Genomic DNA, 22,110 nt, shown 5'->3' on the forward strand with positions numbered 1-22,110 from the left:
CCCTTTTCACCTACCTTTAAATTCACCTACCCCTTTGCCTTCGTAAAATCTAAGCGATTAACTGTTGTCTCTTAATCTATGTCCTAAATCTTTGCATCACTTTTTCTTTGATTATGAAGTCCCCTTTTGAATTACTTAATTGCCCCATTATTGCACGTATCTTACTGTGTCCTTGTCTAGTTTGTCTGTGCTGAAGGACAGAGTCAAGTTCAGTCTACAAAGCATTAAAGCATCCCATGACAAGGCTGCTTCTTAGTGGTATTTTGTTCCTAGAGGGTCGGTTCAAACTGAAATGATCCACAGTTCCACAAGCGGCTCTTGGAGCCTCTAGAAAAGGCACCACACTCGCCAGTCCCGTGCTACCAGGCATGGTGCCGTTTCGGGCTTGCAGAAAGTTGTCTCGGTCCCCTGTCTGCCCCACACGGAACCGCTGGGGAAGAAACGGAAAGCAAGCAGGCGGGGTCCCGATTTGCCCGCGCGAAGCGCCCCTCCCCGGGCGCCAAGGCCAGCGGGCGCTCCAGCCGCGCGAAGGGGCGGGGCGGCCTTGGGCGGCCACCAATGAAATCGGGAGCCGGCGCGGGCCGTGCGCGTGACGCAGCGTAGCGGGCTGCGAGGCCGGGGGCGGAGGGGCCGGGCAGTCGGGCGCTTTATTTGCGTCTGCGGGGTGCTGGCTGCGCTGCGAGTCTTGGGCGTCCGGAGAGCGGTCGGGAGGCGACCTCGCTGCCCGCCGCGCGCTGCGGCTTCCCGGCTTTACCCTCCTGGCCGAGGTACCCGCTGCCGGGCTCCGGCCCCAGGTAAAGCCCACGCTCCCCGAGCCCCTCACTTCCCGCCTGGGTCCGCCCGCCTCAGCCGGAGAGGAAGGGGACAGAGGCGGCGGCCGCGCCTCGGGCCCGGTGGGCCTGGCCGCGTCCTGGGCTGAGGAGCTGGGGAGGCGGCCGGCGGCCGCCGAGGGCGAGGCTCCCCCGTCCTGGCGAGTTTGGGGGATGGGGAGGGCGGGGAAGTTACCTTCGGGCGCCCGGAACGCGGCAGCTTTTTAAACCTTGGAGGTTTTTTCAGTGTCTCCCAGATCCTGTGGCGTCTCTCAAGCCGGTAGTAAAGAAAGTTAGGAATTAGAAGCCATTTAATGGCTTAAAAAACGGAACCAAAAATGCACTCAGGAAGTCATCTTCTAATTGATGTGGGAAGAAAGTGTGTTGTGACGGGATGGATGGCGCTTCAGGACATCCAAATCTGCGTGGGCACCAAAGCCTTGAATCAAGCTCGTATTTTATTTGTACCTCTTAGGATGTAATTACGTTTCTGTCCTTCTTAAATGTTAATGGCCGTGCGCTTTAAATGACATATCTATTTAAAAGTTATTTGTAAGCGAGAAGCAGCTGTAAACTCTATTCTCCATATTTACATATAGATTAAATTCATTGGTCGCTTATTAAGTGGTTGCCGTCTCTTTAAACTACCTTTTTTCAGAGTGTTTGCTTTTCCCTTGACGTAGACTTCAGCTTGAAGCTGCTTCTTCTTTTTTTTTTTTTTTTTGCTTTAAGTTGGGCCGCATCGGTGAATGACTTTTAAGGGAGTTTGAGTGTTGTCTAGGCCAGAGAATGGATTTGCGAAGGGGCCCCCAGGCGTTCAAGAGTAATCGTTTAAAAATGCACGTGTCTCAGTGCATCACGAGCTTAGAACTCTCAAAGAGTTTGCGTTCTTTTAGGATAAATATCAAAATACTGCTGCCACTCTTTCTATCTCCACTTCATCATCGGCCACCTTCCTCCCTCCTGTCTGGGCACAAGCCACACAGGTTTTTATTTTTGTTCTAAGAAGGCCTCTTTGCTGTCTCCTGGTGTCTAGGCGTTTCTTCCACCTCTGACGCCTTATTCTCTCCCTGCCCCCAACGCCTATGCGTTCCTGGATTATCAGCCCACATCACATATGACTTCCTCAAGAAGCCGGTCGTATCCCTGTGAAGCCCTCCTAGCACTTTGTTTTCCTTAGCAGCAGTAAATCATCAGTTGTATGAGTTGTTAAAGTTACTTAGATGCTTCCGTTGGTGGCTCTGCTAGCATGTACATTTCATGAAGGCTAGACTAGTCCATCTTATTTATGTCTTAATTATCAGAGTCTCGCCCAGCCCTTGGCACAATGAAAGAATGAAGGATTTGGAGGGCAGAGGAGGGAACTTTTGAGTGGGAAATATTAACTAGGGAAGAGTGCCTGATGGCTTTGGAAAGGAAATGGAAAAAGTTTTAAACAAAGTCCAGTTAACAAAATTTATTTTTGGAATTTATCACCTTGGATAAATGATTATACTGACAATACAGATGTAAATAGAATTTGTCTGTGTTCTTTAGTTTTGCTAATTGATTGAATGACCCAGCTCTTTGATACATAAATATTGTAGGGTTGTACTAGGGTAAACCATTGTTTGGAAGGAAGAGGGAGAAATTTTATGTTTTAGATTGTAAATTTGTTTGCGGTTGTCTCTCTTTCCCCTCACTGAACTTGGGAGTGATCGAGCAAAATTCTTCACCGAGAGCAGCTGCTCAATATTTATTTGTTTTATAGATTTATAGGTTCTTTTAAAAGCTTTGTTAATAGGAACACTGCAAGCAGGCTCAAGCGGGACACTTGTTTCCCATATGGTTCATTTGTTTCTCAAACCGGTTCTTTCTGTTTTGCTTTCTTAGGATAAGTTAGATACTGTCACACTGAACATTACAAAACCAGTGTACAGATTGGATTCTTAAATAATTGTTCAATCACTGTGTTGTTTTTCAAATAGCTGTTTAGTCAGCTTTGCGTCACCTTAGGTATAAATTCCAACAAATTTTTAAATTTGGAAACTCAGTTTCCACTGTCGCTTACTGGCTATGTGACTTTTAACAAGTTTCATAGTATTTCCGAATTTAGAGTGGAAATGTTAAATGAGATGTGTGATGCCCCCACCCTGGCGCCCAGCACTGTAAATGTTACTGGCTTAGTAAACATTAGCACCTGGTGGTTTTACTGCTGGACGACTGGAGAGACTAGTCTTATGATGACTTTTCTACTTCCTCAATTCATTTTGCAACCCCATCCAGTATATTTCTTTGTACTTCTTCCCCAAACTGATTGTACAAGTAAATCGTAGCTGTTAATGTTCTCAAATTGTGAAAATATCCCGTGTTACGCTCTCCCCTTTTTTTCTCCCTTTTTTGTGGTCCTGCTTGAATTTTCCATGATATACCATAGATTACCTCTTGAATCCTGACTTGATTTTGAACATTGCCTGCTCCTGATTCTCTTCTAATCTCTCCTAGGCCTTGCTTTTTTACTGTTAGTTAACTGCCTTGTAATATTGGGAAAATTACTTAACCACTTGTAAAATGGAATAATAGTATCTACTGCATAGGTTGTTGTGAGGTTAAATGAGCCATAGTAAGTACTAGGTAAATGTTAGCTTTATATTATTTCCTAGGTAACCTCTTTTCTTGATTTATGGTCTCTAACTGGGAGAGTTCCTTCCTGTGCCTTGGCCTTAGCTGCTGCCAGTACACTGATGAATCCAGATTCCTGTCTTCAGTGCACACTTGCATATTCATCTGCCTATTGGTCATATCACTTGGCTGACCCACAGGCACATCGTATTGAGTTCACCTACTCCTTTCTCTTCTCCTGTAGTTACTTAGTTTAATGCCACACCACAGCCTTAGTCAGCTGAATTAGAAATCTCGCTTGGGATCTGTTATTTCCAACTGAGGCCACCTGGATAGTTCATAGATGCCTCAGCTTAATGTTTATAAATTTCTCTTATCTCCCTTAATGTTGTCTTCATGAAATCATTTGTTCATTTAATAAACGCATGTCACCTGAGGCTTACTTCAAGGCTTTTTCGTTTTTTGTGTGATCTCATTGTTCTGCCAGTCTCTCCTTTCTCCAGCACGTCCTCCATAAGGTTGCTTGAGTTGTCTTACTCTAAGACAAACAGCAAGTCACCATCTTGTTGAAAAACCTCTGCCAGCTTGTTTATGTGTTAAGTTCCAAACTCCTTAAGGGCCCTTGACCTTTTGTCCTTGCCCTTCCTGTACCCTGTGCTCCAGCCTTAGTCCTTCTCTTCAAGATTAATTAACTCAGATTTTACCTTCTTCAGAGAAGGCTTCCTAATTGCCCCTCAGTGCTGTTGGGCACCAGGCCTGTATTCCTTTGATACTCTACGTGCATCTCAATTACTGTTCTGTAATACCACTAGATGTTATATTTTTATGTCTTTCGTCCACTAGATTTTCACTCCTTGAGGGCACTAACAGTTGTAGTTATCTTTGCATCCCAGGGCCTGGCACGTTGTAGACCTCAATAAAATGTTTGAAATAATGAATCCGTCACCAAGGTCTGTACTTGTTTCATCTTTTTTGTAGACTGCTCTCCCTCCCATCCTGTTTTGATGCTTAGCAAACTTCTATTCCTGTTTTGAACTCTGGCTCTAATGTCACCTCCTCCATGAGGACTTGTTTGACTTCCCTAAGTGGTTAGTTATGCCTTCTCCTGATAGAGTTTGTGCGTGTGTGTGTGTGTGTGTGTGTGAAGAATACAATGAGATAGACCTCTGTATTATTAAAACACATTTATCCAACATGATTGTAGAAAGAGAAGCTTTATAGACATGACTTTTCAGATAATTGGCACATATCTTTTAAGTGTCAGAACTTAAAAAAGAATAATTTCAATGCAAATTAAAAATTTTTTCTTTGCCTTCTATGTTTAAACTACCATAGCCCTTTTCAGATGTGCCATGGTCGTTAAAGCGTGAACTTCAGCTGAGGTCTGCTTTGATACAGTGATGTATTGGGGGCTCATCAGAAACAACACGTTTGGGCCTGCACTAAAAGACCTGTGCTTGCTCTCTTTCTTTTTTAATGTTGATTTCTACTTTTAAAGTTTTCTGTCTTTACTGTTATCTATAGTTATGCTTCTGACAGTCACTCCTTTTTTTCTTTGAAAATGGGAACAAGGTTACCTACCTCATAGGGTTATTCTTAGGATTAAAGGAGGTAATAATGTGCACGAGGTCCTATCAGAGTTTAGCAATTCTAATAATGTTTATTCTAACTATTTGAATTTGTTTCAGAACAGTCTCTCAAGTTTGAGAGATTTTCCGGTGGAGTAAGGGGCATGGCATTTGTCAGCAAATTGTTTTTCAGAGTCTCCTAGATTACCTAAGTTTAGAATTGGGTCCTGAATGGTAGATGTTATTGAAAAGCCTTAAGCTCTAGAGCGGATCATTTTTATGTATAGATACACACAACTTAAATCTCAAACTAGGTAAATGTCTTCACTAACTGTGTTGTATTTATTTTTTAGTATTGACAGGCAAAGTTAGAAATAAAAGCAAACATCAGTTCCAATTCTCATACTAGCCTATTAATGATTGTTTCATGAACATGTGAATGGCAATTTTTTATTTCCTTAATGTATGTGAAAATGCTTGGTAACTATTAATTCATTCAACAAATGTGTGTTAACTGCAGACTGTGTTCTAGGCACAGTTGTAGATACTTGGATAAAATGATGAACAAGACAACTCCACTTTTCATGGGGCTTTACAGTCTTGTGGGGTAGACAGACAATAAATGCTGTAATGTATTGGGCAGTAAGTACTCTGAAGAAAAATACAGCAGCATATAAGGGATAAGAGTAACAGGGTGTGAGAGTATTTAGTTAGAGTAGACTTAGGAGTCCCTGAGGAGGGGACATTTGAGCAGAGAATTTGAATGAGGTGAAGGAGAAAGCCCTGAGGGTACCTGAAGGAGATGTTCCAGACAGAGGAAGTATCAAAGAACTTGAAATGGGAGTGAACTTAGCTTGTTCAAGAAACACAGAAGGCCAGAACAGAGCTAGTGAGAGAACTGAGGAGGTTCAGGGTGCTGGGGTAGGGGTTGGGGAGGCGAGTGGCAGATCATGGAGGAGTTAGAACAAAATCCTAGACAATGGTGAGAACTTAGAACAAAATCTGATGTTTGAAGGATTTTGAGCAGGGGAGTACCTTGCTCTGACTTACTCTTTAGAAGGATTACTCTGGGTGCTGTGTTAAAAAATAGACCAGAAGGGAGAAAATGAAGAGAGTCTAGTTAGGAGGCTACTGCAGTGAGAGCTGAGAGAGGTATGGTGAAGGTGGTGGATGTGGCGAGAAGAGGTTAGAATTGGAATGTGTTTTGAAGGCTGAGTGAAATAGACTTGCTGTTGGATTGGATAAGGGATAGTAAAGAATCAAGAGTGACTTCTAAGGTTTTCTTTTTTCTTTTGATCTGGACAAAGAGTGACTGTTAGTCTTAACTGAGGTGGGGAAGACAGAGAGAAGAATGGAATTGGAAGGAGCGTTGGTAGTTCAGTTTTGGTCATGGTAAGTTTGAGATGCCTATAAGACATCTATGTGAAAGTGTCAGGTAAGCCTTTGGAGGTGAGTCTGGAGCTCAGGGAAGTGTGGGCCTGTTGGGAGGAGAAGGGTATTAGAGAATTGATGGGGAGGTATTCGAGTAAGTGAACTGGTGGTGTTCAGAGGGTTAGATGCTGAAAATCAGAATTTTGGACATGGTGCAGGTATTAGTAACTGTAAGTTCTAGGGGAAGGAGTGACTGGGACGTAAGAACAGTTTGTTGGAGACAAGTAGTAGTCAAGGAGCCTGGAGGCCAGGGCATTGGATGGACCAAAGTACATGAATGTTGAAGTAAAAGAAGTGTGGAAGGATTAGTGGTAGAGTGGGGGCAGTGAGTGAGGTGTTCACATCCTCAATGAGTGAGGGCAGTGACCAGGAAGATAGTACATACTTGCAATGAGGAGAGGTACCAGGTATAATAATCCGGCTGAGGTATTTCAGGAAGGGAAGGAGGAACTGTGACCTGAAATTAATGGGAAACAAGGAGGATAACTCTGCCTCCAGGTCCTGTCTTAATGAGAGGTCAAGAAAAAACCCTGGTACACTTCACATATAAGGGCAGTGATCCATGTTAGCGCTTAGAAACCATTTAGCATTAATTACAGTTTGAATGTTGGACTTTATGACAGCTGAAGTAGTTTGCCTGGCTAGTGTTTAGGTTGATAAGGGGATAGATTCACAGTCCTCTTTTAGATGAGTGGTCAAAAAATTCAGCTGTCCTTCATCTCTCACCTGGACAATTGCAGTAGTCTGTTAACTGGTCCCTAACTTATGCTCTCGCCCTCGTTGTGGTCTGCTCTCCACACAGAGGCCAAAATGATCCATCTGTCTATAGAGAAGGAACAATTGAGCTGAGCATTACTCCGATTTGCCTCTGTTTTCTGCAGTACCAGCCATGTACTATTAACTGACATGCATGGCAGGAGGAGCTCAATTCAGACATCATCTCTTAATCTTATGATTTATATGATCCGAGGATTTGGTCAAAATTGAGGTGAGCCATTTTCAGTAAGAGTTCTCCTTCCTAACATCTGTATGTATGACAGTGATAAAATTTGTTAATATTTTCTTGGAAACCATATGATGTTTGAGCTGCATTTGAGAAAGTATATAATTATGGTACTTTATTTACCCTCATCTAGTACATCTTTTTTTTTTTTAATTATTAGTTTTTTTTTAAGATTGGCACCTGAGCTAACAAGTGTTGCCATTTTTTTTTCTTCTCCTCAAAGCCCCCCAGTGTGTACTTGTATATTCTCGTTGTAGGTCCTTCTGATTGTGTTATGTGGGACGCTGCCTCAGCATGGCCTGATGAGCGGTGCCATGTCTGCACCCAGGATCCAAACTGGGAAACCCTGGACCGCCGCAGCGGAGTGCATGAAATTAACCACTTGGCCAGGGGGCCGGCCCATCTAGTACATCTTAAAAGCAAACACAAGTAAAATTTGAGGGATGATATGACTTAATGTTTGTGTCATTTAGCATATAGAGTTAGATATGTAGGTATCAGGTCACTTAGTTAATTTTTTAAAGTTGGTGGTTAATAATATAATGTTGGCACTTGAGTGTATATTATCTTTTTTTGTTGTCGTGGTTCTCTGCAGTAGTATTTACCTTTAATTTCTAGAAGAAGAAACAGATTCAGAGGGGATGCGGGTTTACCTGAGGACACAGTGCTGTGATGGAGCAGGGATGTAAACCACCTCTTGGTGTTCTGATTCCAAATCCTGTGCCTTTCCACTGTATTACACTTCTCCCTTCCTGCTAAGTAGAGGAAATTGAGACCAAAGATATAAGTACAGACTATGATAGAAAGATTTTTGTTAAAGAAGAGTTAATGTTTTCTTCTTTGGCTCACTTCTAAAATGAGTAGATTAAACTCTGTGTAATTGTGCAAACTCAGTAGTTCCTGTGTTTTAGCTTTGGGAAGTCTTTGTTCTCTAAAGTAGACTGATGGTTCCTAATCTCATCACTAAGGACTCCTTTAATTTTTTCATTGTTGTGCAGGGTACTCAGGTGTAAATTGTTTCCTTTTGTCCTGTTAAACAACATTTATTTGTCTCTGAAATTTGGTTTCTTAAGTACTATTTTCACCTCTTAATTAGTGCTTTTAATCATCATAACTGATTTTTCACTGGGTTGATAATAGATTCAGCCAAAAGGGAAGTAATGTGTTGCTTGTTTTGTGTGATAAGTGTATAATTGTTTATTTCAGTTATTGAAATGTTTGAAGTCGTTTTTGCATACCTATAGGAGTCCTGAGTCTAGGGGGGCCCCCAACCCCAATTAAGAACAATCGTTGTAGATGTTATTGTTGAGTAGGGTGTATAAGGCTGTTACCAGTAACGATGATGCTCGTTGGCATCCTCCTGGCATATGTTTTCCTCTTGATTCTCTTAAGTTTAGAGCAGTGTCCTATTAGAATAATGGGTTGCGGTATTAACTGAGATTCACTTTCTGTACTAATGCACGCCTCTTGTGCTCCAGATACTCCCCACTAGATTTTGGGGATTCAAAGGGAAAATACCATATGGTCCCTGTTTTTGAGAAGCTTATGCTCAGTGTCAGAGGCAGATAGTATTGCTGTCTGAGTATGGTAGCGTGAATCCGAGGCAAGCCATCTGGTGATTACTGGGTAGGCTGTGGGATCCAGTAGTTCTGGTTTTGAATCGCAGTTCTGCTGTTGGAGAATTATATGATTTGGGGCAAGTTAAATCACCTCCCTAAACTATATTTTTATCATCTGTAAAATGAGGATAATACCTACTTTCCAAGATTGTAAAGACTGAATAAGAAAATAAATGTAAAGGACTTGGCAGCACAGTGCCTGGTGGGTACACAATGGCTGGTCATTAAGTCAAAGCTGCTGCTGTTCCTGCTGCTGTGACTCTTACTTTGAAGGGTGAGTAGGGTTAGCTAGGTAAAGAAAGGGCAGAGGAGAACCAGCTTTCTAGAGATTGGAAAGAGTATATTAGAAGACATGATGACCAAAGACAATAGTTGGGGAATAATAATAGTACCTAATTTAAAGATTAGATTGAGATTAAAATATGTAATACATGTAAAGCACAGAACACTCAAAAGTAGAGTCCCTGTTTTTATTTCCACATTATTCCCTGTGTCATCCTTCCTTTTTGAAACGTCTTGGCTCTTTTTGCATCTTTCTATTGTTTCTCCCCTGATTTCTTTTCTCCTTCTTCCTGTCTTACTTTGAGGGCATCCCTCATAGTTGGTTGTCAGTTCTCACTTCTCTAATCTTTTCTGTTGGAGAGTTAGATGCTCTGCTGCTTCCTCTGTCACTGTTAGACAAATGACTTTCAAATTTATCAGTTGCCCTGACCTCCTTCCTAGGTTCCTTTTAATTGAATCTTATTGATCTACTAAAATTTTAGCAACTTATAAAAAGAAGTTCAAATAGTAGTGTTTGTAGTTTGGATCTGACACAGGTTGCAGAGTTATGAAGATTCAATGAGAAAACTTAAAGCCCCCAGCAGTGTCGTTGCACTTAATAGATACTCAACAAGAGCCTCTTTGTTGTCCTCTGGTAAAGGAGTCTGATCAGTCATGCACCCCTGGACAGGGCTTATTAAGGACCTTGTTTTAACCCTTTCTCACCCATGGAGTGCTCTCTTCTCATCCTTCAAGACTCAGTTCAAATAACTTCTGTGAAACTCTTTACATCTCTTAATAATCTCTTTTGTCTCTGAACTTCAGGTATTCATTATTTTTACCATTGACGTGACTATTGATCATACTACTTTGTGGCGTCTTTGTACTTTCTTTTTCTTGTTCTTAAGTTTTCATATATTTATGCCTTTTTTATTTAACTAATTGTTCTTTAAGAATGGGGGCCATGCTTAAATAAGGGTCTTAAACCAACCAATTACTTATAAGGACTAATTTCTTCAAATTTGTCATAGTATTTTGTGCTCAGAAACTGCTTAAACATGACTAAAGTAAAACAAAAGGAAGAGAATGTATCATTTTTCACCTTCCCTAAATATGGTGATATTGTGAAATTCGCCTGAGCCAGATACTTAGTTCAAAGCTTTTTATGTCTTCTTTCCTAGACAACAATGGTGGGTGAAGAGAAAATGTGTCTAAGAAAACGGCTGTCAAAGTCCGATGAAAATCTTGAGGAAAGTGAAGAGGAGAGAAACTCTTCAGAGGAGTCCCTAGAGACATCTAGTAATGGTGAGGCTTTTAATTTTTTTGAGGTGAATTAATGAAATAGAGAACAAATGTATGTTCTAGAACAGGGATTGACATCTCTTTAACTCTGTTTATTATAAATGAATATGTTGTGAGGCACTGTGTAAAGGTATAGAAGAGAACAATATGTTGAAAGGAGCACTTTGGTTGAAGTGCCAGTCACAGCCACCTTAGATACTACTGGTGACACTGATGTGTGACTTGCTGCACATCTCATAGAAGAGAGCTTTGTTGATGTATGTGGAGTTGGCAATGTATATTTTAATTTAGGATTTATATTACATAGAGTTTTATATATCTGGTAAAGAAGAAATTAGGAAATAAGCCCTTTCTTTTTAATTAATTCAACAGACGTGTTTTGGGTATCTACTATTTTAGATACCGTACATTCATTCATTCCTTCAGCCACCTAACTTATCAATAATTACCGATGCCCTGCTAGGTGCTGCGGCTACAGAGTGATCAATATGGTTCGTACAGTACGATGTGTTTGCCTTCATGGAGCTCTAAGTGAGCGAGTGAAATGAATGAGAACAGCCCCCCCCCAACGTAATTAGATTATTATGAATAAGTGCTACTAATTACTCTTCTACTAGATGTAATGAGCATAATGAGAGTAATTAGCAGACCACCTAACTTAATTCAGTAGTACGCTATCAATCTTGGGTGAGAAAGAGATTAGGGAGTTTTATTAGTTCTTCTGTCCAAGTTTTCTTAATGCATCAATACAGATAAGAGTATGACACAACACTTGTTGTTAAGGTCAAGGTTGTGCTTAAGATCGATAGACCTGTAAACACAGCTCCAACTGATGTCATCTGTTGCCTCAGGATGTTTGTTTTTGCAATGACATTTGTATAGATTTGATTTCAACAAGGATTTGAAATTTGAAGCTTTTTTGGCTAGCAGATAGGGGTGGAAGTTTCTGAGACAGGTTGTCTTTGGCATCCTGAGACTTCTTTCATACAGAAATGTTCTTTTGTTTTTCCTGTGTAAAATTTAATTAGAAAAATAGCAGCTGGATCCCACCAGGAATATAAGTGTTGCTGCTTAAATTTGCATAATGAAGGTTATTGATTTTTAGACTTTTAATTAGCTATTTATGAAATATTTATATTGCATATGGGCTAGTTTTAGTGTGATCTAAAATGTAAAATTTGTGCAAAGGTTATAAGCCAACATTGGGTAGAGACCTACCCCTTCCATGATTTAGGGACTGAGTAATAATAATCTGTGTTGTCTGTCTTGGAGACAGAAAAATTACTTTTCTTTGAAACTTGCTGTCACTAGATTCACTTTTCTCTTTATGTCCCAGTTTTATTTTTTTTTTGTGAGGAAGATTAACCGTAAGCTAACATCTGTTGCCAATCTTCCTCTTTTTGCTTGAGGAAGGTGGTCCCTGAGCTAACATCTGTGCCAGTCTTGTTCTACTTTTTGTCCGTGGCCGCCACTACAGCATGGCTTGATGAGCAGCGTGTAGGTCTGTGCTCAGGATCCAAACCTACCAACGCAGGGCCACTGAAGCAGAGCACACGAACTTAACCCAGTACGCCACTGGGCTGGCCCCTGTATGTCCCAGTTTTTAAAAATCTTTTACAAATTATTCTAATTTCTACATATTTTCATTACTCCTTATTGTGTTAGTTCATTGTTTTAATCATTCCAGGTTTTAAGGCAGATATTAAAAATTGAATTGTTTAGCCAAAAACAAGAAGTATGAGCGCCCCCTTGATTTAATGTACGTGATGCTGATCTGAAAATAGAATATGTTTCTTCGCTTGAACATTTGTTCACTTTGGGGAATAAGCAGACAGGTAAAATACGGCCTTTGAGTAGCAAGGGCTTCAAGGACACCAAGCCACGCCAATCAATCATTGTGGCCCACCAGCCAGAACCAGGGGCATCTGCACTGCCTGGGAGCTTGTTAGAAATGCCCCACCTCACATTTATTGAATAAAAATTTCATTTTAATAAGGTTCCAAGGTGATTCATATGCAGGTTAAAGTTTGAGACACAGTTCTTAGTGGCAGTTCTCAATTGGGGTGTGTTAGAATCCTTCAGAGAAACAGAACCAATAGGATATATACAGATATATAGGAAGATTTATTATGAGGGTTTGGCTCTGTCTGCCATCTGCACGTTAGATGCCCAGGGAAGCCAATGGTGCAGTTCCAGTCCAAACCCAAAATCTTCAAAGACCTGAGAATCAGGGATGTGATGGTGTAAGTCCCCAGTCTGAAGGTCGGAGAACTAGGGCAGGAGAAGATGGATGTCCCAGTCCAAGCAAGAGTGCAAATTCGGGGCCGGCCTGGTGGCGCAGCTGTTTAGTTCGCACATTGTGCTTCGGTGGCCTGGGGTTTGCTGGTTCGCATCCCGGGTGCGGACGTGGCACCACTTGGTAAGCCATGCTGTGGTAGGCGTCCCACATATAAAGTAGAGGAAGATGGGCACGGATGTTGGCTCAGGGCCAGTCTTCCTCAGCAAAAAGGAGGATTGGCAGCAGTTAGCTCAGGGCTAATCTTCCTCAAAAAAAAAAAAAAAATTCGCCAGACCTCTGCTTTTTGTTCTACTCAGGCCCTGCTGTGTTGGGGAGGGTCTACTGATTCAAATGCTCATCCCTTCTGGAAACACCCTCACAGGCACAGGCAGAAATAATGTTTTACCAGCTGTCTGGGCATCCCTTAGCCCAGTCAAGTTGACACATAAAATTAACCATCAGAGGTTGTGCACAAATCCCTGTAGAAAGAAAAGAAATCATCCAACAAACCAGAACAGTTTCTTGGACCCCATTATAGATCTACTGAATCTGAATCTCAGTGCGAGGCTGCAGGAATGTTAAGTTTGAAAACCTTGCTGGATAGTACTGATTGGCATCGCAAGTTAAGGAGCAGTACCGTCAAGAGCTCTGAGACCTAACTGTCTTGTGATATGTCACTTTGACGTAGCTCGTGACATAGTCCAAAGGATGTTTTTCATTGAACTTGTGTAATTCTTGAATTCTTATTCTCTGGTTCCTAAATCTAGTAACCTATGGGTAGGATGATTTTATGTCTGAATTTGCTCAGGTTAGTCTCAGTTTTCCCTGTGTCCAGTGTAATTCTGTGTGTTGCCTCCTTGCATTCTCAGAAGTGTCCCAGTTTGTTTGATAAATTATATGGTCACCCAGCCTTTAGGTTATTGAATTACATTTTCATAAGAGTATCTTTAATTTATCTAGTGCCTATTAGGTGAAATTATAATTAATTAGCTTTCTTGTAGTTTGTGACATTTGTTTGAAATAATACCAGTTCTGAAGACAACCTTTTGTCTAAATTGAAAGTAATGTTATCATTACCTGATTTTTTTTTTTTGAGGAAGATTAGCCCTGAGCTAACTGCTGCCAGTCCTCCTCTTTTTGCTGAGGAAGACTGGCCCTGAGCTAACATCCATGCCCATCTTCCTCTACTTTATATGTGGGACGCCTAACACAGCATGGCGTGCCAAGCGGTGCCATGTCCACACCTGGGATCCGAACTGGCCAATCCTGGGCCATGGAACGGAATGTGCGCACTTAACCGCTGTGCCACCAGGGCGGCCCCTCATTACCTGATTTTAAAAGTAATACATGCTTATGTAAAAAAGTTTTTATTGTGCTATGATGTACATGCACTATTCAGTTAATTCCAAATATGCAGAAAAGGATAAAAAAGAAAGCAGAGGGGCCAGCCTGGTGGTGCAGCAGTTAATTTTGCACATTCCGCTTCGGTGGCCCAGGGTTTACCAGTTTGGATCCCGGACATGGCACCACTTGTCAAGCCATGCTGTGGCAGGCATCCCATATATAAAGTAGAGGAAGATGGACATGGATGTTAGCTCAGGGCCAGTCTTCCTCAGCAAAAAGAGGAGGATTGGTGGCAGATGTTAGTTCAGGACTAATCTTCCTCAAAAAACAAAAAATTTTAATTTAAAAAAATTAAAAAGAAAGCAGAAAAGGCTCGAAATTCTGTCATTTGAGAAATGAATATGCGTCCTTCCAGATATGTTTTATTCCCATGAACTTATTAACATTTTACATAAATAGAATATTTTATACCTTCTTTAGTAACTCAGGTCTCTAACACATTGTGGACATCTTTCCAATGTTAAGTAGTAGATAATTCGCTACAAAGTATTTTATTTTGTATCTGTCATATACAATTTAATTGTTTTTCTGATGAATATTTAAGTTGTTTCTGTTTTTTTCTGCTATAAACAAATGGTAATGAACTTCTTTACAGATTTGTCAGATGCCTAAAGAGGGATTGCAGGGTCAGAGGATTTTTTCCAAAAATATTTATTTTGAGATATAGTACTGGATTGCAACGTTTACCTTATACTCTATAAACTTACCACTTCGTGTTTTTGTTGTTACTATGCCTGTTTAAATTTTAAAAATCTTATTTCTTCCTCACTGCCTCTTTGCATGACAGTGTACCTGCCTGTCCTTTCTGCTTTTCCTTTCTGATTTGCATCTCTTGTAATAGACTGTGGAATGGTCCGCTTCTAGGAGAAGTAAATAGAAGTTAGGGCTCTGCAATTTAACAGGAAAAGCTAAACTTTATTCTTCTCTAGACCCAGTATTCTGCCACTTACCAGTTCTATCTTTATGCTAGATATGAAAGTATAATTTAAGTAGAGATTGGTTTAGGCATTTTTTTTCTTCTTCTCCTCTTTGTTTTCTTTTCTCCTCTTGTTCTTTTTTCTCCTCCCTTCTCTCCCTTTGGCCCCTTCTCCTTTTCCTCTTTTTTCCTCCCATTCCTCCTCATTTTTTTTATTGATTTTATTCACATAGTATAAAATTTGTCATTTTAAGATGTAGAATTCAGTGGTTGCCAGTATACATCATTACTTTTAATTGCAGAACATTTTTATCACCCCAAAAAGGAACCCCATGCCCATTCATTGTCACTCTCCATGCTCCCTTTCTCCCAGCCCTGGCAACTACTAAGCTGCTTCCTGTCATTTTGGATTTGCCTGTTCTGGGCATTTTATATAAGGGGAATCATAGAATATGTGGTCTTTGCTATCTGGCTTCTTTTACTTAGCATAATGTTTTCCATGTTTTAGTGAGTATCTGTCCTTCATTCTTTTTTATGGCTGAACAGTATTCCGTTGTATGGATATACCACATTTTGTTTATTCATTAGTTGATGAACATTTAGTTATTTGAGTTGTTTACAATTTTTGGCTATTAGGAATAATGCTGTTGTGAAAAGCTTTGTGTGAATGTAGGTTTTCACTGCTGTTGTTGGGTATATATCTAGAAGTGGAGTTGTTGAGTCATATGGTAAATCTGTGTGTTTTTTTTTTTTTTTACACTCCCAAACTTTATTTATCTTATAACTGGAAGTTTGTACCTTTTTTTTTTTTTTTATTAATGTTATGATAGATTACAACCTTGTGAGATTTCAGTTGTACATTTTTGTTAGTCATGTTGTGGGTACACCACTTCTCCCTTTGTGCCCTCCCCCCACCCCCCCTTTTCCCTGGTAACCACCGATCAGATCTCCTTGTCAATATACTGACTTCCACCTATGAGTGGAGTCATACAGGGTTCGTCTTTCTCTGTCTGGCTTATTTCGCTCAACATAATACCCTCAAGGTCTATCCATGTTGTTGTGAATGGGACGACTTAGTCCTTTTTTATGGCTGAGTAGTATTCCATTGTATATATATACCACATCTTCTTTATCCAATCATCGGTTGCTGGGCACTTAGGTTGGTTCCATGACTTGGCTATTGTGAATAATGCTGCGATGAAGATAGGGGTGCATGGAACTTTTGGAATTGCTGATTTCAGATTCTTAGGATAGATACCCAGTAGCGGAATGGCTGGGTCATAAGGTATATCTATTCTTAACTTTTTGAGGAATCTCCATACTGTTTTCCATAGTGGCTGCACCAGTTTGCATTCCCACCAATAGTGTGTGAGGGTTCCCTTTTCTCCACAGCCTCTCCAACATTTGTCACTCTTGGTTTTGGATATTTTTTGCCATTCTAACAGGTGTAAGGTGATATCTTAGTGTAGTTTTGATTTGCATTTCCCTGATGATTAGTGATGATGAGCATCTTTTCATGTGTCTATTGGCCATCCGTATATCTTCTTTGGAGAAATGTCTGTTCATGTCCCCTGCCCATTTTGTAATTGGGTTGTTTGATTTTTTTATTGTTGAGTTGTGTGAGTTCTTTGTATGTTATGGAGATTAACCCTTTGTCGGATAAATAACTTGTGAATATTTTTTCCCAGTTAGTGGGCTGTTTTTTTGTTTCAATCCTGTTTTCCCTTGCCTTGAAGAAGCTCTTTAGTCTGATGAAGTCCCATTTGTTTATTCTTTCTATTGTTTCCCTCATCTGAGGGGTTATGGTGTCCAAAAAGATTCTTTTGAAGCTGATGTCAAAGAGTGTACTGCCGATATTCTCTTCTAGAAGACTTATTGTTTCAGGCCTAATCTTTAGGTCTTTGATCCATTTTGAGTTTATTTTAGTAAATGGTGAAAGAGAGTGGTTGATTTTCATTCTTTTATGTGTGGCTGTCCAGTTTTCTCAGAACCATTTGTTGAAGAGACTTTCTTTCCTCCGTTGTATGCCCTCAGCTCCTTTGTCAAAGATTAGCTGTCCGTAGATGTGTGGTTTTATTTCTGGGCTTTCAATTCTGTTCCATTGATCTGTGTACCTGTTTTTGTACCAGTACCATGCTGTTTTGATTACTGTAGCTTTGTAGTATGTTTTGAAGTCAGGGATTGTGATGCCTCCAGCTTTGTTCTTCTTTCTCAGGATTGCTTTAGCAATTTGGGGTCTTTTGTTGCCCCATATGAATTTTAGGATTCTTTGTTCAATTTCTGTAAGAATGACATTGGAATTCTGATTGGGATAGCATTGAATCTGTAGATTGCTTTAGGTAGTATGGACATTTTAACTATGTTTATTCTTTCAATCCATGTGCATGGAGTGTCCTTCCATCTCTTTATGTCGTTGTCGATTTCTTTCAAGAAGGTCTTGTAGTTTTCGTTGTATAGATCTTTTACTTCCTTGGTTAAATTTATCCCAAGGTATTTTATTCTTTTCGTTGCGATCGTGAATGGGATTGAGTTCTTGAGATCCTTTTCTGTTAGTTCATTGTTAGCATATAGAAATGCTACTGATTCATGTATGTTGATTTTATACCCTGCAACTTTGCTGTAGTTGTTGATTGTTTCTGATAGTTTTTCTATGGCTTCTTTGGGGTTTTCTATATATAAGATCATGTCGTCTGCAAACAGTGAGAGTTTTACTTCTTCGTTGCTTATTTGGATTCCTTTTATTTCTTTTTCCTGCTGAATTGCTCTGGCCAAAACCTCCAGTACTATGTTGAATAAGAGTGGTGAAAGTGGGCACCCTTGTCTTGTTCCTGTTCTGAGAGGGATGGGTTTCAGTTTTTGTCTGTTGAGTATGATGTTGGCTGTGGGTTTGTCATATATGGCCTTTATTATGTTGAGGCACTTTCTTTCTATACCTATTTTATTGAGGGTTTTTATCATAAATGGATGTTGGATCTTGTCAAATGCTTTCTCTGCATCTATTGAGATGATCATGTGGTTTTTGTTTCTCATTTTGTTAATGTAGTGAATCACGTTGATTGACTTGCGAATGTTGAACCATCCCTGTGTCCCTGGTATAAATCCTACTTGATCATGGTGTATGATCTTTTTGATGTATTGCTGTATTCGGTTTGCCAAAATTTTGTTGAGGATTTTTGCATCTATGTTCATCAGTGATACTGCCTTGTAGTCTTCCTCCTTTGTGTTGTCCTTGTCAGGTTTGGGGATCAGGGTGAAGTTGGCTTCGTAGAATGTATTAGGGAGTGCTCCATCTTCCTCTATTTTCTGGAATAGTTTGAGAAGGATAGGTATTAAATCTTCTTTGAATGTTTGGTAGAATTCTCCAGAGAAGCTGTCTGGTCCTGGACTCTTATTTTTGGGGAGGTTTTTGATTACCGTTTCTATTTCTTTACTTGTGATTGGTCTTTTCTGATTCTCTATTTCTTCCTGATTCAGTTTGGGTAGGTTGTATGAGTCTAGGAATTTATCCATTTCTTCTAGGTTGTTCAATTTGTTGGCATATAGTTTTTCATAGTATTCTCTTATGATCCTTTATATTTCTTCGGTATCTGTTGTGATTTCTCCTCTCTCGTTTCTAATTTTATTTATTTGAGACTTCTCTCTCTCTCTTTTTTTTTTTAGTGAGTCTGGCTAAGGGTTTGTCTATTTTGTTAATTTTTTTGAAGAACCAACTCTTTGTTTCATTGATCCTTTCCACTGTCTTTTTTGTTTCAATATCATTTATTTCTGCTCTAGTTTTTATTATTTCCCTCCTTCTACTGACTTTGGGCTTTGTTTGTTCTTCTTTTTCAAATTTCGCTAGGTCTTGTTTGAGGTTGTTTATGTAAGATTTTTCTTGCTTATTGAGGTGAGCCTGTATTGCAGTAAATTTCCCTCTTAGGACTGCCTTTGCTGTGTCCCAAATCATTTGGTACGGTGTGTTTTCATTTTCACTTGTCTCCAGATGATATTTGATTTCTTCTTTAATTTCTTCAATAATCCATTGTTTGTTCAGTAGCATGTTGTTTAGTCTCCACATTTTTGGCCCTTTCCCAGCTTTATTCTTGTAGTTGATTTCTAGTTTCATAGCATTATGATCAGAAAAGATGCTTAATATTATTTCAACCCTCTTGAACTTATTGATGCTTGCTTTGTTTCCCAAGATATGGTTTATCCTCGAGAATGTTCCAAGACTGCTTGAGAAGAATGTGTAACCTGCTGTTTTTGGATGAACTGTCCTATATATATCTATTAGGTCCATCTGATCTAATTTTTCATTTAATTCTATAATTTCCTTGTTGATTTTCTGTCTGGATGATCTGTCCATTGGTGTTAATGGGGTGTTGAGGTCCCCTACTATTATTGTATTGCTGTTGATGTCTCTTTTTAGTTTTGTTAACACTTTCTTTACAAATTGTGGTGCTCCTGTGTTAGGTACGTATATATTTATAAGTGTTATGTCATCTTGGTGGAGCGTCCCTTTTATCATTGTATACTGCCCCTCTTTCTCTTTATCTGTTTTGCTTTGAAGTCTACTTTGTCTGATATAAATATGGCAACACCTGCTTTCTTTTGTTCATTATTAGCTTGGAGTATTGTCTTCCATCCCTTCACTTTGAGTCTGTGTTTGTCTTTGCAGCTGAGGTGTGTTTCCTGGAGGCAGCATATTGTTGGATCTTGTTCTTTGATCCATCCTGCCACTCTGTGCCTTTTGATTGGAGAGTTCAATCCATTCACGTTTAGACTGATTATTGAAACCTGGGGACCTACTGTTGCCATTTTATCACTTGTTTTCCAGTTCTTTTGCATTTTGCCTTGAGGGAGAGCTGTTACTTTGTCTTATTGTCCTTCCGCTTATCTCCTTTGTTCTGGATTTTGTAACCCCTTTCCTTTTTTTGATTTTTCAGGAATGAGGTTCTTCCTGAGCATTTCTTGAAGAGGAGGTTTTGTGGCAATGATCTCCCTTAACTTTTGTTTATCTGGGAAAGTTTTTATTTCTCCATTGTATTTGAAGGATATTTTCGCTGGGTAGAGTATTCTTGGCTGCAGGTTTTTGTCCTTCAGAGTTTTAAATATTTCATTCCAATCTCTTCTAGCTGGTAAGGTCTCTCCTGAGAAATCTGCTGATAGCCTTATGGGGTTTCCTTTGTAAGTTATTTTCTTATGCCTGCCTGCCCTTAGTATTTTCTCTTTGTCATTGACTTTTGCTAGTTTCACTACTATATGTCTTGGGGTTGGTCTTCTTGCGTTAATAAAGTTTGGAGATCTATTGGCTTCTGTCGCATGAAGTTCCATCTCTCTTCCCAAGTTTGGAAAGTTCTCAGCTATTATTTCTTTGAACAGGCCTTCTGCCCCCTTCTCCTTCTCTTCTCCCTCTGGTATACCTATAATCGTTATGTTGCATCTCCTAACTGAGTCGGATAATTCTCGGAGAATTTCTTCATTTCTTTTTAGTCTTAGTTCTCTCTCCTCCCCTGTCTGCAGCATTTCTATATTCCTGTCCTCCAAATTGCTAATTCTTTCCTCCATAATATTGACCCTAGTGTTCAGAGAGTCCAGATTTTTCTTAATCTCCTCCATTGTGTTCTTCATCTCCAGTATTTCTAATTGGTTCTTCTTTATAGTGTCAAGCTCTTTTGTGACATAGTTCCTGAACTCATTGAGTTGTCTATCTGAATTCTATTTTAACTCGTTAAGTTTTTTAATAATGGCAGTTTTGAAATTATCATCATTTAGGTTATAGATTTCATTGTCTTTGGGATTGTTTTCTGGGTGCTTATCATTTTCCTTCTGTTCTGGAGATTTAATATATTTTTTCATACTGCTTGATGGCGTGGATTTGTGCCACCACATAGAGATAGAGTTTAGTCGCTGCTTCTACTTGTTGCGACTGGTGTGGGGGGGGCGGCTGTTTAGACTGCACCAACCAGGAACCCTGTCAGCTGTTACTGACTGGACTTGGACCCCTCCTCGTAGTCACAGTGGTCCTCTGGGGTCCCTCATCGGTTGTGGGGGCAATCGCAAGGGGGCCTCAGGCTACTGGTGCCTACTGTTGCAGCCCACTTAGACGCACTCCCTCCTTGTGGTCTGCAGCAGTGTTGTGGGCTTTCCCAGCAGCCAGGAGCAGGATCACCTATAATCGCCCCTTTGTCCCTAACAGAGCTCACAAGATCACACTTCTCCACTATAGGTCCCAGCAGAGCTGCGGGTATCTTCTGCAGTCTGTCGTTAGCTCACCTAGCTGTGCTACTTTTGCCCCAGGGCCTTCCCGCCTTGCGATTGCCAGTCAGGACCTCTCCACTAGTGCTGTGCAGAAGCTTTTGCTGAGGCTGCTGTAGGAACCTGGAGTTCCCCCCTGGGCTATGTAGCCGTTTCACCAGAAACGGCTCCACTCTGCCCACTCCACTCTCATGGGATCTCTGGGAGCCCCTTGCCTTGTCTGGGACACGGCCAGAGTCTGTGGGCCTGGCGGTGGCTTGTAAGCTGCTGCCTTGTGGGGAATTCTGCTCTAGGGAGCTTCCTGGTGTTCCGAATGCTGGGCGGGGCCTCCCTGCCAATCGCGAGCAGAGGACCTCCCTGCCGGTGGGTGCGGGACCCTGGGGATTCCCCCTGGGCTTAGGTGTAATCGCGGGGGGCTTGGGTAGGGCTGTTGTCACCTGTTTCCACCGTTGCTCTGCTGGTGAGTGCACACTCCTGCCCTTGGTGTGTGGCGATGCTATGGGGGAGTCCGCTGGAAGAGAGCCTCCTGCAGGAACTAGGCTGTCTGGAGGTCGGGGGTCGGGGGTTGGAGAGTTTTCACCTATTTCCACCTCCTCCCAGGGGGAAGTCCGTCTGCCTTCAGATGTATAGTAGCATGAGATTCTTAGGCATCTTGAGATGCTATCTGGTTATCCTTTGTTA

General features: G+C 40.8%; 1 protein-coding gene across 2 annotated transcripts in view; it reads left to right on the forward strand.

The window, feature by feature from the left end:
• The first annotated feature begins 554 nt into the window (after positions 1 to 554).
• SOAT1 (sterol O-acyltransferase 1) overlaps positions 555 to 22,110 on the forward strand; it is an 80,095-nt gene continuing 58,539 nt past the window's right edge. The window contains exons 1-2 of one of the 2 annotated variants that reach the window (XM_070591698.1): positions 555 to 794; positions 10,474 to 10,597. In XM_070591698.1, coding sequence (XP_070447799.1) covers positions 10,480 to 10,597 — 118 coding nt within the window. In that variant the 5' untranslated portion in view covers positions 555 to 794; positions 10,474 to 10,479. The remainder of the gene's footprint in view (positions 795 to 10,473; positions 10,598 to 22,110) is intronic. The other variant, XM_070591699.1, reaches the window with a different exon arrangement.

This window comes from Equus przewalskii, chromosome 23 (genome assembly GCF_037783145.1).
Source record: "Equus przewalskii isolate Varuska chromosome 23, EquPr2, whole genome shotgun sequence".
In the NCBI taxonomy this organism is placed as follows: Eukaryota; Metazoa; Chordata; class Mammalia; order Perissodactyla; family Equidae; genus Equus; species Equus przewalskii.